Source organism: Cyphomyrmex costatus, unplaced genomic scaffold, assembly GCF_001594065.2.
Source record: "Cyphomyrmex costatus isolate MS0001 unplaced genomic scaffold, Ccosl1.0 scaffold1106, whole genome shotgun sequence".
NCBI classification, from domain to species: Eukaryota; Metazoa; Arthropoda; class Insecta; order Hymenoptera; family Formicidae; genus Cyphomyrmex; species Cyphomyrmex costatus.
Window position 1 is genome coordinate 28,018 of NW_017275071.1, and position 16,279 is coordinate 44,296.

The 16,279-nt window shown below is 37.1% G+C and overlaps 1 protein-coding gene across 1 annotated transcript; it reads left to right on the forward strand.

Moving 5' to 3' along the window:
- The first annotated feature begins 1,693 nt into the window (after positions 1–1,693).
- LOC108776151 (gustatory receptor for sugar taste 43a-like) lies at positions 1,694–9,323 on the forward strand. Its single transcript, XM_018542687.1, has 4 exons — positions 1,694–1,769; positions 4,369–4,643; positions 8,965–9,123; positions 9,192–9,323. Exons 1-4 carry the CDS (start codon positions 1,694–1,696, stop codon positions 9,321–9,323), a joined length of 642 nt encoding a protein of 213 aa, XP_018398189.1.
- The last annotated feature ends 6,956 nt before the right edge of the window (positions 9,324–16,279 follow it).

Genomic DNA, 16,279 nt, shown 5'->3' on the forward strand with positions numbered 1-16,279 from the left:
CTAAATATTAAAAAATAGAATAACAGTCTTAACCTACAGACAGACACAGAAGACCTTCATAAATCTTATATACCGATTATAAACAATTGGTTATTGACTTTGCATTATCATGATCTTAGTAGGAAGATTTCTATTTTTATTTTCATATACATATTTGTCATTATATTTAAGCGATTACTTCGTTTTTTTATATATGTTTTTTCGAAAATTATTATTATAATAAATATACAATTATTACGGTATATATATATTTTTAGCAGATTGCTTTGAGTCTCTTACGCACACAGGAATTGTTAACGAAATTTCAATGATATGCGAAAAATGAGAGAGATGGCGAGCGTCCACGTCAATTTATGTAATTTTTCTCTCTCTGTTTTTTATGTAATTATTATTTCATCTGTTTCTTATTTGTTATAATTCTCCGTTATATGCGTCTTTTAATTATTAACCGTTAATTTATACATTGATAATGATCCGACAGGGATCGAAACGTTTGTTTTTATTATGTTTTATTTGTTTCACATTATGTTTTTACTGTTTTTAATTTGTTTTTCTTATAATATGTTATTAAATTAGTATATTTGAATTAAATGTTTTTATTTTCATGGCTCGTAGTCCTGTTACGTTTTGATATTTTTGAATTTGTTAAGCCTTTTTAATATATAATTTTAAAAGTATTGTATACGTTTACATCAATAACGTTATTTCTTACTATATCAAAAATGTCGAAATTTGAGCCAAATAAACGTCATTTGCACGAAATGTTAATCTTTTGCTTCAAATGGAAGAAAACTGCAGCTGAAGCTCATAGAATGATTGTAGAAATTTATGGTGATAGTGCTCCTTCCGATAAAACATGTAGAAAATTCGAGGTTTCGACGCTTTCAATGTCGTTTTTGATGTGGAGAACAAAGAGCGTTCTGGACTGCCAAGAGCAAAGAATTGCAAGCATTGGTGGATGAAGACCCATATCAAACGCAAGAACAACTTGCAGAAGCATTAAATTGTGTTCAATCTGTTATTTCCAATCGTTTAAAAGCCTTAGGAAAGATCTTCAAGGAAGGAAAATGGATCCCATATGAACTGAAACCAAGAGATATTCAAAGGCGAAATTCTGTTTGCTAAGCAACAAAGAAAGGAGGTTTTGCATCGAATTGTGACTGACGATGAAAAGTGGATCTATTTCGATAACCCCAAACGTCGAAAAACCATTTGCGATCCAGGCCATCAACATCGACATCAAAACGCAATATTCATGGGAAGAAGGCCATGCTCTGTATCTGGTGGGACCACAAGGGTGTAGTGTACCATGAGCTGTTGAAATCTGGTCAAATAGTCACAGAGAATCTCTACCGAGAACAAATAATCCGTTGCGCGAAAAACGAACAGAATATGAGACAAGACAGCATAAAGTTTGCTTCATGACGCTCGATCTCACGTCACTAAGGCTGTTAAGGACGTTCACCGGCTAATCGATTTCTATACAAAATGCTTCAAATTTTAACTACATGATATTAATATCATTATCGATATATCCTCCAAAATTCAGAAAATTTAGCGGTACCGAATTCGAGTTATTAATTTTCAAAGTTGCAGCTTTTAACATGTAAGGTATAGCCCAAGCGTGCGCTCAAGTGACATTTCAATTCATAGCGACTATGATATCTATACGATTGTTCTAAAAAATTAGGATATGATGCAGGATGATGCTAGAAATAACATGAAAAAAAAACGGGGATCCGTAACGGTGCCATTTTTGAGTTATCGAAGTTCGAAGTGGTGTATCCGACAGCACTTGAAGTAAGTCGCCGCATGGAAAGAGAGCCGTTGCTATGAGACGGGTCCCCACTTTTCTCAACAGGCTAGTGTGCGTGTATACATACAAGGCATCGATCCCCGTTTGCTTGTGCGTGAGTGCACTCAGCAGAAAAAGTATTGGCATGGGAAGCGGAGTGGGGAGAGACATGCGCTATGCACCGAGAAGCGAGCGAGCAGTAAACTTTTGGCTACGATTGTAGCCGATGAACGTCCTTAAGGAAATATTGGAAGCAGTTGGCTGGGATGGGCTATCCCATGCAGCTTATTCACCTGACTGTGCCCCTTTTACTTGTTTGTCGGTCGATGGCACACGCACTTGCTGAGAAATGCTTCAATTCTTATGAAGACGTCGAAAAATGGGTCTTTGACTGGATAGCCTGCAAGGATGAGTCATTCTTTCGTTGCCGAATGCGCTTGCTGCTCGAAAGATGGGAAAAAGTCATTGCTAATGATGGACAATATTTTGATTGATGTACTTTTTCATTTTGTTTCTTAAATAAAATCATACTTTTTGCAAAAAAAACGAACGGAATTTCCAATTGACCTAATATTATTCTACCAGTTCTTTTGATGAATCTGTAGATTTACATTCGTAAATAATCCAACCTTGTTTCTATAGTATTCATATATCTATTTCCGTTATTTTTTCTCATAATTTCTGCACAATTGTTCTGTAACTCTTTTAATGCAAACGGTATTATTATAACGCCATCGCGCAGCTTTATTATCATAATAAAAAAGCAATGACGTTAAAACGATAACGAAATTTGCGATAAGCCTGCTGATTCAATAGTGCTGGACACACACACACGCACGCACGCACGCACAAGAGATGTAAATCCGATCAGGCAACCTCCACCTGTACATCTTGAATAACTGCAATACCGGCGGTACTTAAACTTTGAGGATTCCTAACTCAGGAAGTTCTTATCGGAAAAGAATTTATAAAACGTGCTTTGAAAACGACTCGACATAACCTACAAGAATCTGAAATAAAATGTAGAGGGTTTTATTTAAAAAAATTAAATTGACTTTGACGTGACCTTAACAACGTCATCCTAGATCAAATAACTACTATCGTGCGTATAAATGTCTTTTTAAACCTTACTTTTATCTGAAACATTTTTTTTTTTAATGTACATTGTGATAAGGCTCAATGTGTTTTTAAACAAATAATATAGAGAAAGAGGGCAATGAGCCAATAATTTCCTTAAAATCTTTAAATTAATCTAATATATTGCGAAGAATATCACGAAATTATGGCGTTTCGTCCCAGCTTCCACTACTGGACTCATCAGTAAGATATTGTAGTGGAAGCCTACCTTAGACGCCTGTTTAAATTATTAAATCGAGATTCTATATATACAGATATACGCGTATCAAAGCACTTGCGAGAATTTTTGCGAATATCTATAGACCTCTGATGGCGAGTCGACGTAGTAATATTCTTCGCAATAAATATATTAGATTAATTTAAAGATTTTAAGGAAATTATTGGCTCATTGCCCTCTTTCTCTATATAGTCCAGTCATTATGTACATTTAAATAATGAATAAATAATGAATAATGATAAAAAGAAAAAAAAATTTCTCTATATACTTTTTCTATAACTTGTAGTTCAAAAAAAAACCTTAAAAAACATATTCTAAAATAATTCTCCTTCAATGAAGCCTGACATATCCGCAAAAACGCTTCTGCGCCGCATATCGTTATGACCAACTCATCGCTGACGCGCTGGCGCCGATTCTCTACTTTGTGGCGCTCTACAAGGCGCAATTTTTATCGAAACGAAACGAATAAAAAAGGAAATTGTTCGTTATTTAATTGTCTACAACTTTGTATTACATCACTTTTCCATTTTTCGCCAAAAATTGCAAGTAAAAAGCAAAAAACTACATAAAGTACTTGTTTTTTTTTCATTTATCATTCGATATATCGAAAACTATCGATCGTACACGAAAATTTTGTAAGAAAAAGTTGTAGAGCGTTAAAAAATCTTTAAAATGAGCCCTCAGTGTACTTTCTAGATTCATTAGGAGCCGAGTTATCGAATAAAAACCATTTTTTCACGTTTTGGACCACAGCAAAAGAAGTAAGCGGAGATAGAGGTCTAAAACTTAGAGTTAAGCTTTTCTTGACCCCCCCCCCAACACCCTCGAAAAGAAAAATTGCTGTTCCAATTATTCATTTTTTCATCGGTTTTTTCGTACATAATGACTGGACTAATATCATTTTTTTTTAAATGCATTGTTTATGAGATATTTAGATTTTCCAGACTTTTAATACACCCTAGATAGAAACTATATCATCTGATAGAAAACACTTTCTAATTTATATTTATGTTCCTAAAGTTTTATTTTTAGCTTTTTAAAAAAAAGTATGGTCCAAAGATGAAAAAATATAGTGGTTTCAATGACCTTTACCTCTACTCTAGCTTTGATAATTTTTTATTTTAATTCCTAAAAAAGGAGTAATTTTTTATTTTAATTCCCAAAAAGTAATCTTAAAACAAAATCTCTAAATTAGAATACTCCTTTAAATTTTTTCTAGATGATAAAAGCTTCACGGACAGCATCTCCCGATTGATGACAGTGCATGCATCGTTATGTGACATAGTGATGCTCATAAATGCTGCTTATGGTGTTGTTGCGCTTATGATTACAATCACCTGCCTAATACATTTAATCATTACACCGTATTTTTTAATAATGGAGGCTGATGGAAGACGTGAACCACTGTTCCTTGCGGTACAAGGGTTATGGTGCATCTTTCATATCTGGAGATTACTCATGATTGTGCAGCCTACATACGCTACTACAACACAGGTCGATTCACAATTTATATAAATAAATAAATCTATTAAAGTTATAAATTATTACACTATATATACATAATTTATTATACAAAAATACTACAGATAAAAACGAAATTTCAAAGATTTGGAGATTAAAAGTCGACACATAATTCTAATTTTCTAAAAACATTTTAGTAATTATGCAGTATAAGGGACTATCCTCCAATCACCTTAAACTTAACATATGTTGACTCATAATCCTGAATAACCTTTAACTTTGAGCCGTCGCTCGTTGTTTGTTAAAAAGTTATTAACAAAAAAAGTTCATCAATAAGATCTAACTTTTGGACACGACTGCGCTCTGATAAAACAAATTCCCTGCTTTAACAGCGCAAAATGTTTTCTTATATAATTTTTATGTCTTTAGAGCAGAAAATTTGTATTTTTTGAACAAAGAATTTTTTATTTTTTAAAGAGTATAGTTTTAAAGCAAAGAATTTGTGTTTATAAAGCAGAAAATATTTTGTTATGTATAATGTACATTTTTTCCAGTCTTTTTATATGAATAGAAGTTTAAATTTAACACTTCGCAAAATAAATGCTGTAACTGTAAACACGACTACGTCGTAGTAGCTCAAATTTCTATAACGATCAAAATATATGTTACAAACGTATTTATAGTTACAGCGTTCATTTTCGTGAAATGTTAGATTTAAATTTCTATCCATATAAAAAGACTATGGAAAAGGTATAAATTATATATAATAAAATATTTTCTACTTTATGAACACAAATTTGTTGCTTTAAAACCACATTTTTTTCCCTATAAAACAGAAATTCTATGCGCTTTAAAAAATAAAAAATTCTCCCCTCTAAAGACAAAAATTATACAGGTATGTAAATATGAAACCGGATTTTTTTTATAGAAAATACATGTTTATTGTATGAAAATGATAAAAAATGTTTTATTCGAAGTATTGCCCATCGCTAGCTATACATTTTTCCCACCTGTCTGACAATTTGTGGATGCCACGGCAAAAAAATTGTTGCTCTTTTGAGCCAAACCAGTCATCTAGCCATTTTCGTACATTTTCGTAAGAAGTGAAGCGCTGCTGAGCAAGTGCGTGTCCCATCGATGCAAATAAGTAGTAATCGGACGGAGCCAAGTCTGATGAGTAAGCCACATGCGAAAATATTTCTCAATCAAACGCCTTAATCGTTTCCTTGACCAGTTTTGCTGTGTGTGATGGTGCATTATCATGAATAAGCAAAATCACTCTGTGTTGCCTTTTTTAATATTCCGGTCGTTTTTCACGCAAAGCTTGACTCAAATTGATCATTTGTGTCGGTAGCGTTCAGTATTAACGGTTTTGCCAGGTTTTAGCAGCTCATAATAGATCACACCTTTCTGATCCCACCAAACACAGAGCATTGTCTTCCGTCCATAGCGATGTGGCCTTGCAGTCGATGTCAATGGTACGCCTGGAGTTACCCATGATTTTTTACGCTCAGGATTCTCAAAATATATCCACTTTTCATCAGTCACATTTCGATGGAGAAATGACTTTCTTTTGTACCTGGTGAGCAGCATTTCGCAAGTGGATTTTCGGTTTTCCTGCTATCTTTCATTCAGTTCATGTGGAACCCGTTTTCCCAACTTCTGGATCTTTCCCATGGATTTCAAACGTATGGAGACAGCTTCTCGTGTCACATTCAATTGATCCGCGAGTTGGTGTTGAGTTTGAGCGTCAACCTCATCCAACAATGCTTCCAATTCGCTGTCTTCAAACTTTTTCGGTGGTTTTCCACGTTCTTCGTTTCTCACGTCGAAATCGCCACTTTTGAATTTTTTAAACCACTCAAAGCACTGTGATTTACCAAGAGCATGCTCACCGTAAGCTTTGACAAGCATTCGATGCGATTCTTCAGCAGTTTTCTTCAAATGGTAACAGAAAATCAATACTGTCCGCAAATCGTAGTTTCCAGGCACAAAATTCGACATGTTCAACGCTATTACAAATTATACTGTTGTATGAAACTTGTATTGTTGTGAGTTGAAAATCTTTGTCAGAACAAGGAAATGGCGTCAATGACGCGGTCTGACAGCAACTACATTGACAGCTATGGCCATCTATTGGTAACTTCCGGTTTCATATTTACATAGCTGGTATAAGAAATTATATAAGAAAACATTTTATGCTGTTAAAGCAGGGAATTTGTTTCATCGGAGCGCAATCGTGTACAAAAGTTTTATTGATGAACTTTTTTTGTTAATATTCTTATTAACTAAATAATATTTTTTTGTTAAAATTCTTTTAACGATCAACGAGGGACAGTTAATTTTGAAGGTCACTCGGAGTTATGATCTTGACAACATATGTCAAGATCAAGGTCACTGGAGGATAGTTCCTTATACTGTATAATTATTAAAATTTTTAATATTTTATAAACAAAATTAATAACGGCTACTGACATTTCCAATAAATAGATGATAAAAATGAACATATAATAAAGAGACAAGCAAAAAAATTTTAATATAATAAGTTTGAAAAAATTAATTCATTATTAATACTTAGATTTAGCTCGTTTTTTGTAATGCAGAGTATAAAGAAAAAACAGTCTAAACTCCTGACTAGAATCGCCGAGCTCCTTTGCTGTGGTGCGACTTAATCTGGGTAATCTCGATCACCGACCATTCAATCTATCTAGACTACTCTTTGGGTCGAGGCATCTCTTCGCCTGATTCCTTGCTATGGGATCGGGCCACCTTAACGGTGATTTGCTTGATCCCATAGCAGATTCTGAAGTCTCTTTTCTTCAATCTAATAAGGTTGAACTCCAAAATGCCGAAAACAAAGTTCCTCCCATCAAGAGGCGCCCACATTGTCGGCAAAAACGCGTCAGCTCAGGGCGCTGATACCCGAATTCTGCCTCTCCAGCAACGCCAGGACAGCAGCCGCAAGCCTCGGAGGTCCCAAAACCCATACCACTAGCCTGTGCCGTCTTTGGAGCTCCTCCAGGCCCATCACCCTGAGCACCCTCCCAAGGCACAATGCCCCCTATGCGGCTTTTCAGCTACCCGAGGAACGCCGCGTTTTCACCTTTAATTATGACTGCCCCGTTTTTTGGATAGCCATCTCCATGAATCTGATCAGGGGATCTGACCCGCTTGGATCTATTTCCGCCAGTACCGCTCTCTGAAAAAGAATCAACTGCTCCGAAGTGATTCCCCTTTCGGGGTATCCCTCCGAAACTACCGCCCTCGTCAACGGATCCGCTATTGTTGCGAAGGTCCCAGTTGCCTGAGTCCTAGGCTAAAAAGCCTAAAAGTAAAAAATAAAAATTCGGTAAAAAATAAAAATTTTTTTTACCGAAGGGGAGTTGGGTCAGAGTCCGGCGTTTTTTACCGGTAACCCCTCCACCGGCGTCATGGAAACCACCGAGAGCATAGAGCCTGCCCTTCGAGAATCTTCTCCCTGTCCCTCTTGGCCCTCCTTTCTTTTTGTACTCCGCAGCAGTTCCTCTTAAAAGGATCCTCAGCGTCGGCCACTTTCATCGTCTCGTTGCTTTCTGAGTCTGTATGGGCTGTTTCAAAACGGGAGTCATGCCTTCTTCTGCAAGAAAAGAAGATAGCCTCACGTCCCTAGTCCGTACAGGCCCATTCGTGCAGCGCAATCGCTGCCACTTCCACCGAGTGCCCACTAGGACACTCGATTACTGTGTCGTTCATTTTTAGGTCTTTGAATTGATCCATTCTGCTTTCACAAGAAGCTAGGGACGAACTAGGTCCGCTCACGCAGAGCCCCGCATGCATGAGTATATATATATAAGGTTAGATACTCTAGGGTTTCGCCTAGTTCTCCAGAGACATCGTTAACGGTACTGCACTCCCAGTACCATGTAGCCCTCACCACGATACTTCCCAGCTTGGCTTAGAGGTTGGTCCACGGCGACGGCTTTCTTGATCCCAGACAGGATTTTACACCTGGGAAACCAGTTATCATCGCCACTATCCGAAGGACCTCCGGCCTCATACAGGGTTTTAAACCTGAAGGACCGGGTCCCTTCGAACATCCTCTGATCCACCACCTAGAGACGCGTCCGATGGGTAACTCATCGCACAAAGAGCAGACTATATACAATATTAATTAATCCGTTTTATTTTCAATATTTTTAGGATTTTCTAAATAAATCTGCCATTTGCCTAAATGTATTTTTTTTAAAGCTTAGAAGCTTTAGTAATATTCTTTGCAATATTTACTTAAAATATGATTAGATGTGTTTTCAGCAAATACAGTTTGCTTTTGCAGCTATTCTATAAGCTCATATATAGTTTATACAATTATGTTCAGGGAAAGAAAACAGCAGTTTTGGTCAGCCAATTACTGTCAATGAGTCCCGACAAAGAAAACAGAAAGCAATTAGAGATGTTTTCACTTCAGTTGCTACATCGTCCGTTAGAATTCTCAGCATGTGGACTTTTCACTCTAGATCGAACTCTTATAACATCAGTAAGAAATAACTATTCTTCTACATACTAATTTTGAGATAAAAATGATTAAAGATATAATTATTTTAGATTGCTGGTGCCGTCACGACGTATCTTGTGATACTTATACAGTTCCAAAAAGAAGACGATACGAAAGGCAGTTTTGACAACATCTTGAAGAACGCCACGCAGATGTTAAAAAGAAGCTATAACGCTTCATAATTTTATGACAGGAAGATAAGTAATATCAAATCTCATAGAACCGTGAGAATTTATACCAATAAAAACCAGTGAGAACGTGCCGTAACGATCAAGCTTTCTCTCGGATGCTTCTATATAATCACATGTGAATTTATATACTACGTAGATTTTTAATTGTGCGCCGAATTTTTCTCAGACTTGAAACACAACATTATTAAACTACCGCAGTAATATCACGAGTTAAATTGACTAACAATTTTGCAGACTTTAAATTTGTAACGATGCTCCCTAAATGGCATCGTCACTGTAGTACGATTGCATGACGGATAAGCGTATATGTCGAAGATAATTCAGCAGCCGCCATCAAACCGCCAGTCTCCTCGAAAAATTCCAGCCGCCACCAAGGACCGCCGATCCGAGATCTTCTCCCACGAGAAGCCGATTGGCGGAAAATATCGAGACCGACTGGAACAATACGAGCGAGACTGGCAGCCTAGTATAAAATATCGCGTCGACAAGACATGTGAGCCATTTTTCCGATTCTCCAACTCCTAGCAAACCGATTACCAGCTACCAGCTCCTAGAAAACGATCCAGTGCTTCGAAGCCGTTTTCAAGACACTCTCGTTCCGACGAACCTAGGGGGTAGGGCGTACTCTGCCTCTGCCGGGCGTTCTCGGCCGCCGGACAACCGCTGTAACTGCTTCCACAATCTTCCGCTTATTCTTTTCCATATTCCGTATTTTCCTTCCCAATAATCAGCATTCGAAGGGGGGTAGGGCGCTCTCTGCCTCTATCGGGTGTTCTCGGCCGCTGATTATCGGATCCATTTCCTTTTAGCTCGACCATCTTCGAATTACGCGTCGCGTCGCGAGTTTCCATTTGCTGGCGTATACCCGCGTTCCACCGCGTTGCTAATCGCCGCCCCGCAAGGCCCGCGTCGAAAATTCTCACGAATCAGCGAGAAGACGAAAAACTCACGACATCAGCAGGACCGCCTAACCGTACACGCGATCCATAATACCCACCGCCGAATGCCGATCTCGCTCAACCCGGCAACTGCTGACACCTCGTGACTCAATTGTAAATATTTCGCGAATTTAAAAATAAGCACCGCTATACGTATAATTGTCGGCGTCCGCCGCATTATATTTCGTTCCGTACTCTATCGTTTCGTTGTATCTCGTTATTGTATTGTCTTTTCTGTATATATTCTTTATTCTATTTCTGTAATAAATCGTGTTCGTTGTGTTCAACTTTATTTCATTTTATTTGTAGCGTTGTGCGTATGAGTCGTGATCGTGGCTCCAGGAAGGCCGTCACATCCACCCGCTACTGGTGGGTGTAACGACTACGTAACCGATCGGCCGTCGCTGTCGGTCTCTATCGGTGCGGTGCAGAGATCGCAAGTGAGAGGAGTTCAACTTAAAGCTTCGAAGACATATTATGTACAAGATTTATTGTGCTATGTATAGGTATCTACAATGGTAGTGTGTTGTTGGCTCGGTATTTCGGTTTCTCTAGAAGAGGCTCCGCTCGCGGTAGACGAGCGGCGGCTTCGCCGGCGTTCTCTTCTCGAAGCTCCGCTCGCGGTAGGCGAGCAGGGATTTTGTCCGCGTGCTCTTCTCCGGACCCCAGTAATTGGCGTTCTCGTCAACGAGGGGCTTGAGGAGACGATCGCTTGGCCGAGGGGCCACGGGTTCCTCCTGCGGTATCTCCCACTCGGAGCCGGACGACTGTGTCTACTGGATCGTCTTTGGAGGCGCCTGGTGATACCGAGGGGACGTGTACCTACTGATCCGGATGTCCCACGGATGGATTCAATAGCGCGGTGGTCTGGTCCTACTCGGCGGCGGTATCTCAAAGGCGTGGAGCTTCCAACCTGCGTCCGTGTATGACAACCCCGGTGGAGACGGTGACCTCGGCGGAAGTGGCTGCACCGTCGGCGACCTTGGCGGAAACTGCGGCGTTGAGCTCTCGTATCGTAGATGTGGCCGCCTCGGCTGCCGTAGGAGCGGCCCTAGCTTCTCCACTGGCCTGATCCTTGGCAACCGAGCATGCAGCCGGTGACGGCGCTGAAGCTGCTGGCGGAGGCGCTGAATTAGCAGTGATCCTTGGTGTGCTGGCTGCCGCAGCTGCGGGTGCTGCGGAGGCTGCTGCTGCTGTGACCAGTGGCGCTGCATGGCCCGCTGCTCGATGCTCGTTCCAGCGCTCCTGATATACGGGCATCGGATCGATTCTCCGCGCGAGATTTTTATCGCGGCGCGAACCCCCTGGTGGGCGTGCCGCGGTACTCGCGCAGCGCGAGAAGAGCGCTAGCGAGAAAGTGGCTCTCACCGAGCGCTTTCGAGAAAGTAGCTGCTCGATGGGTTGCCTTTCCGCAGGGATGGTGTGCGGTTCATAAGAGCCGCCACATATTTTATTATATTCTTCTACTCTTTGTATCACCGATCCGACGCGAATACTCCTCCTGCCGAACCTTTTTGTGCGACACGCATTTGTATTATACCGACGAGCTAGATCGCGCATAAAATCAGGTTGTTACAAATTATTAATCAATTTTACTCGTGATATTATTGCAGTAGTTTAGTAGAATTACGTTTCAAGTCTGAAAAATTCGGCGTGCAATTAACAATTTACATACGTGTAGAATATAAATTCGCACGCAATTATATAGAAACATCCAAGATTCAGCTTGATCGTTACAACATGTTCTGATAAGATAGTGTTTCCTAAATTGAAATAAACAGTTCCTTTGTTATTCTTACTCCTTTTTATTTTTTATTTTATAATAAATCTTCCTGAAACTTGGTATGTGTCTTGTACATATATTTGCAAAATATTCATTATGGAAAAGCAGATTTCATATCTGAAAATTAAAACAATAAAAAGAGGATGTAAAAGTATACTATATATATTATATTAAAATACAAGGTGTGTACAAAAAATTTGTACACTCGGTTCACCAAAAATCCATTAAATTATTCTGGAATGGGGATGTGGTACCCTCGAACTACTCTCCTTCTTACAGAATGCACTTTGTCCAATGCTTCTTCTATTCCTGAAAGCAGTGCTCCATCTTTCTTTGGCCCTTTTTATATCGTTAAATTAATTGGTATGCGTATCAAGTTGCAGGAATAAACATTTGATACGTTCCTGTTTACATCCATTTGTCTAAAAACAGGTTAAATTAGGTTTTTGATCCGGATATAGTCTCAACTTAACAATGAAAGAAGTTGCAATTACATCATTTATACCGTTATTCCAAATGTTAAATATGCAGCAAGAAGTTAAAAGAAATCGTTTCAAAAGTACGATAAAACGTAGAATGAAAATAAGATTGAGAAAATTCCTTCGACAAAAAAATGAATTACTTGTACAATGGAATCAAATAACTGATCCGAAATCAGCGATCCTCATTTTAGATGGTATTTAATACCGAAGAATATGGACTAAGGTGAGAAGCAACGATTTTTAGCAAAGAATCGTAGGAGAGCATTTTACTCTGTCAGAATGGCTATCTGCTTTTCGTATGTCGAAAGAAACTTTTACAGCGCTTTATGACATTCTTTGAAATGAATTGAAACCCAAGCCACATTTTCTAATATCTAGACAGCCTTTATCTGTCGAAAAACAAATCGCGATATCTGTGTACAAATTAGCAAGTTGTGCCGAGTACAGAGTCGTTGGTAACGTGATAGGTGTTCACAAATCGACAGCTAAAAGATGCTTATTTAGAGTTACTAGGGCCATTAACAAAGTTATTGTAAAAAAAAATATTTATATATTTATGCTTTTTCTGAAGATGAAAATGAATTTATATCGCTCCAATTTAAAGAAAAAACCTTTATTCCACAATTGATTGGATGTATTGATGGAACACACATTCCAATTATTGCACCGTATGAAGGTTATCGAGATTTTGTAAACAGGAAAGGATGGCCGTCATATAATGTAATGGCTGTCGTTGATCATAATGGGAGGTAAGCTTGCAAGATTCAAAAGAGTTCAAAACACATCAAAATTAAAAATTTTTTAATTCTCATTATGATCAACAACAGCTCTTAGTTTCAGAAACGTTGTGATGAAACATCCGGGAAGTGTGCACAATGCTGCTGTATTGAAGGATAGTAGTATATATAAGAATGCACAGACTATTATTCCTCAGGTAAACTTAAAATTTTTTGTTTAATGTAGGTTTGCTTGTATTTTTTTATGTGTATATTATTAAAATAATATTTTTTGAATTTCAAATATCTAAAAACATTGATGGTATGGATGTACCATACATGATTGTAGGTGATACAGCATATCCAATGTTATCATAGCTCATCAAAGGTTATTCAGGATCGTTAACAGCAGAAGAAGAATCTTTTAACGCATATTTGAATTCTGCAAGAGTTAAGGTAGAAATGGCATTCGATTGGTTAACCAGATGGAAAATCAAATAAAATTAAAGTTGAAGGACTCTTTATAGGAAAATAATAATTAAAACAAGGTAAAGGACAATGAGAGTCAATTCGTAAGTAAACAACAAAGCGATTATAACATTAAATCTATAATATGAATTTTTAAAAGAAAAATAATACAATGAAATACTTAGCCGCAAAAATTAGAATATCCGTCAATATATAACAATATACAAAATTGCTCGATATAAAATTTCGTTACAAGTTTCGACTCTTGGTTTGAGTCCTCTTCAGACGTACAATAAAAATTCTTCATTTCAGCATTGAGATGCAACCCTTACTGACTCCTCGATTACTTTCTTCGTTACGAAACATTGACAATTTAGGATGACAAAATCGTATATTGAAACAATGTATCTGTAATTTAGTATGAGAGAAAAAAAAATCAAAAGATGTGAAAATAATAAAATTAAAAAAAATTAAAGAATATATTGTTTAACTCACCAACGAAAACGAATTGTCAGTTTACAATATAAGTAAAACGAAACAAAAAAAAGTCATAGAGTAAAATGAATATAAAAATAATATAAAACATTTTCTCAAAACTTATTGCAATAAAAATGTAGTATGACACAAATGCGAGGATTAAGTGTACTGACACGTTTAACTATCTTGCGTATACTGTGATGTAACAACAAAACTAAGCAGTGTGTCAGTGTGTCGATTATCGATAACAAAAGATCAAACCTTATTTATAATGGGAATGTAAGAATCATGAAGACCTTCAGTGTCCGTATGTAAGTTAAGACTATTTTTCTGCTTTTTAATGTTAAGCATCTCAGAAATTATTCACTTTCTGTAATTAGGTTCTTCATCTAAAATTTTAACGTTTTCCCATTGAAAGTCATGATCATATTGCAATCTGTGATCCGTAATAACCGAACGGTTAGACGTATTATGTCTAATATGGCTACGGTGTTCATTAATTCTGGTCTTCAGCTGCCTTCCAGTCTGTCCTACATAAGACGCATCACAATCATTACATTGGATTCTATACACCACATTACTCTTGGATGTGTGTGACAGACTATTCTTCTGCACCTTAATGTATTTACCCATCTTATTTGGACTATGGAAAGAAACTTTAATTTCGTCATTGTTAAAACGTTTGAATTTTTTAGTATGAAAAGGTATAAAAGGTACCGTAAGCCAAGAAACAGTTTTTTTATCCTCCAATTCATTAGACTTTTCAACATGAAACTGTTAAAGGCTTTTAATCTAAACCATTTTCATAACATTCATTTCAATCATTTATTCTACCCATCAAAATTCTTTTGAGAGCAGGCCGCCATGTTCTTTTTCCGAGTCATTAACAGATTGGTACTCTGGAATTACAAGCAATTATTTTTCATTGTACGGGCTAGTATAACGACTTTTATATTTTGTGCACTAAGCATAACATATCGCAGTTATTTTCTAGAAAATTGTAATCTGCAAATTGTAATGCTTTACTTATTATATATATGTATGTATGTTCATTTTGATTATTAAATACAGAAATTCCAATTTGTCACCTCCAGTTTCACATGTAAATTGGAGACGTGGATGGAATGCATTGAAAACCAGAAGTAATGTGTCAATTTTTTCAGAATCAACCATAGTACAAATATCGTCTACATACCTGAAATAAAAGAGAGTGTCAATATTACATGACGACAGAGACAAAGACTCCAATCTACTCATCACAAGATCAGCGATAATGGGAGATAAGGGAGAGCCCATGGGAGTGCCAAAAATGTATATTGTTATATATTGACGGATATTCTAATTTTTGCGGCTAAGTATTTCATTGTATTATTTTTCTTTTAAAAATTCATATTATAGATTTAATGTTATAATCGCTTTGTTGTTTACTTACGAATTGACTCTCATTGTCAGATGGAGAATCTCATGCAAAAAAATGGATTGTGATTATACATTTGCTCCACAAATCATTCTTGCTTGCTGTACGTTGCATAATTTTGTACAAAGTCAGAAAGAACAATTTTTCACTGAATGGTTACAAGAAGTACTCGACAGTGATCGGTTATTTCCTCAACCAACAGATATACAAAATCGTAACAGAGATTGTGTGCCTGATGTAGCAGTAAGAGATCATTTAAAACAGTATTTGGCAACCAAATATCCTCTAAAAAAACTCTTATACGATAGTGGAAAAAATAAAGATTATTATTATTTTTATGCTTATTGAATTAAATGACATGATCGAAGAAGAATTACCACCTATAACGGTCAAAGCTGGATCAAAGTGCTTATTATAATTATGCATGAATTTTTTTTAATACATATGTAGTCCCCCCGTAATTGCTCGCTGATAACATTCAGACATAACGCATAAATACTACAGTAGTATTATAATATCACCGATTTTTACATGATTAATTACAACTAAATATGAAGATGATAATTTAAAATTCCGTAAATGACATAATTTTTATCGGATTAAATATAATGTTAAAATAATGATTCAAGGAACATATGGTAGAAGCCAACGCAAGATATCAGTGCA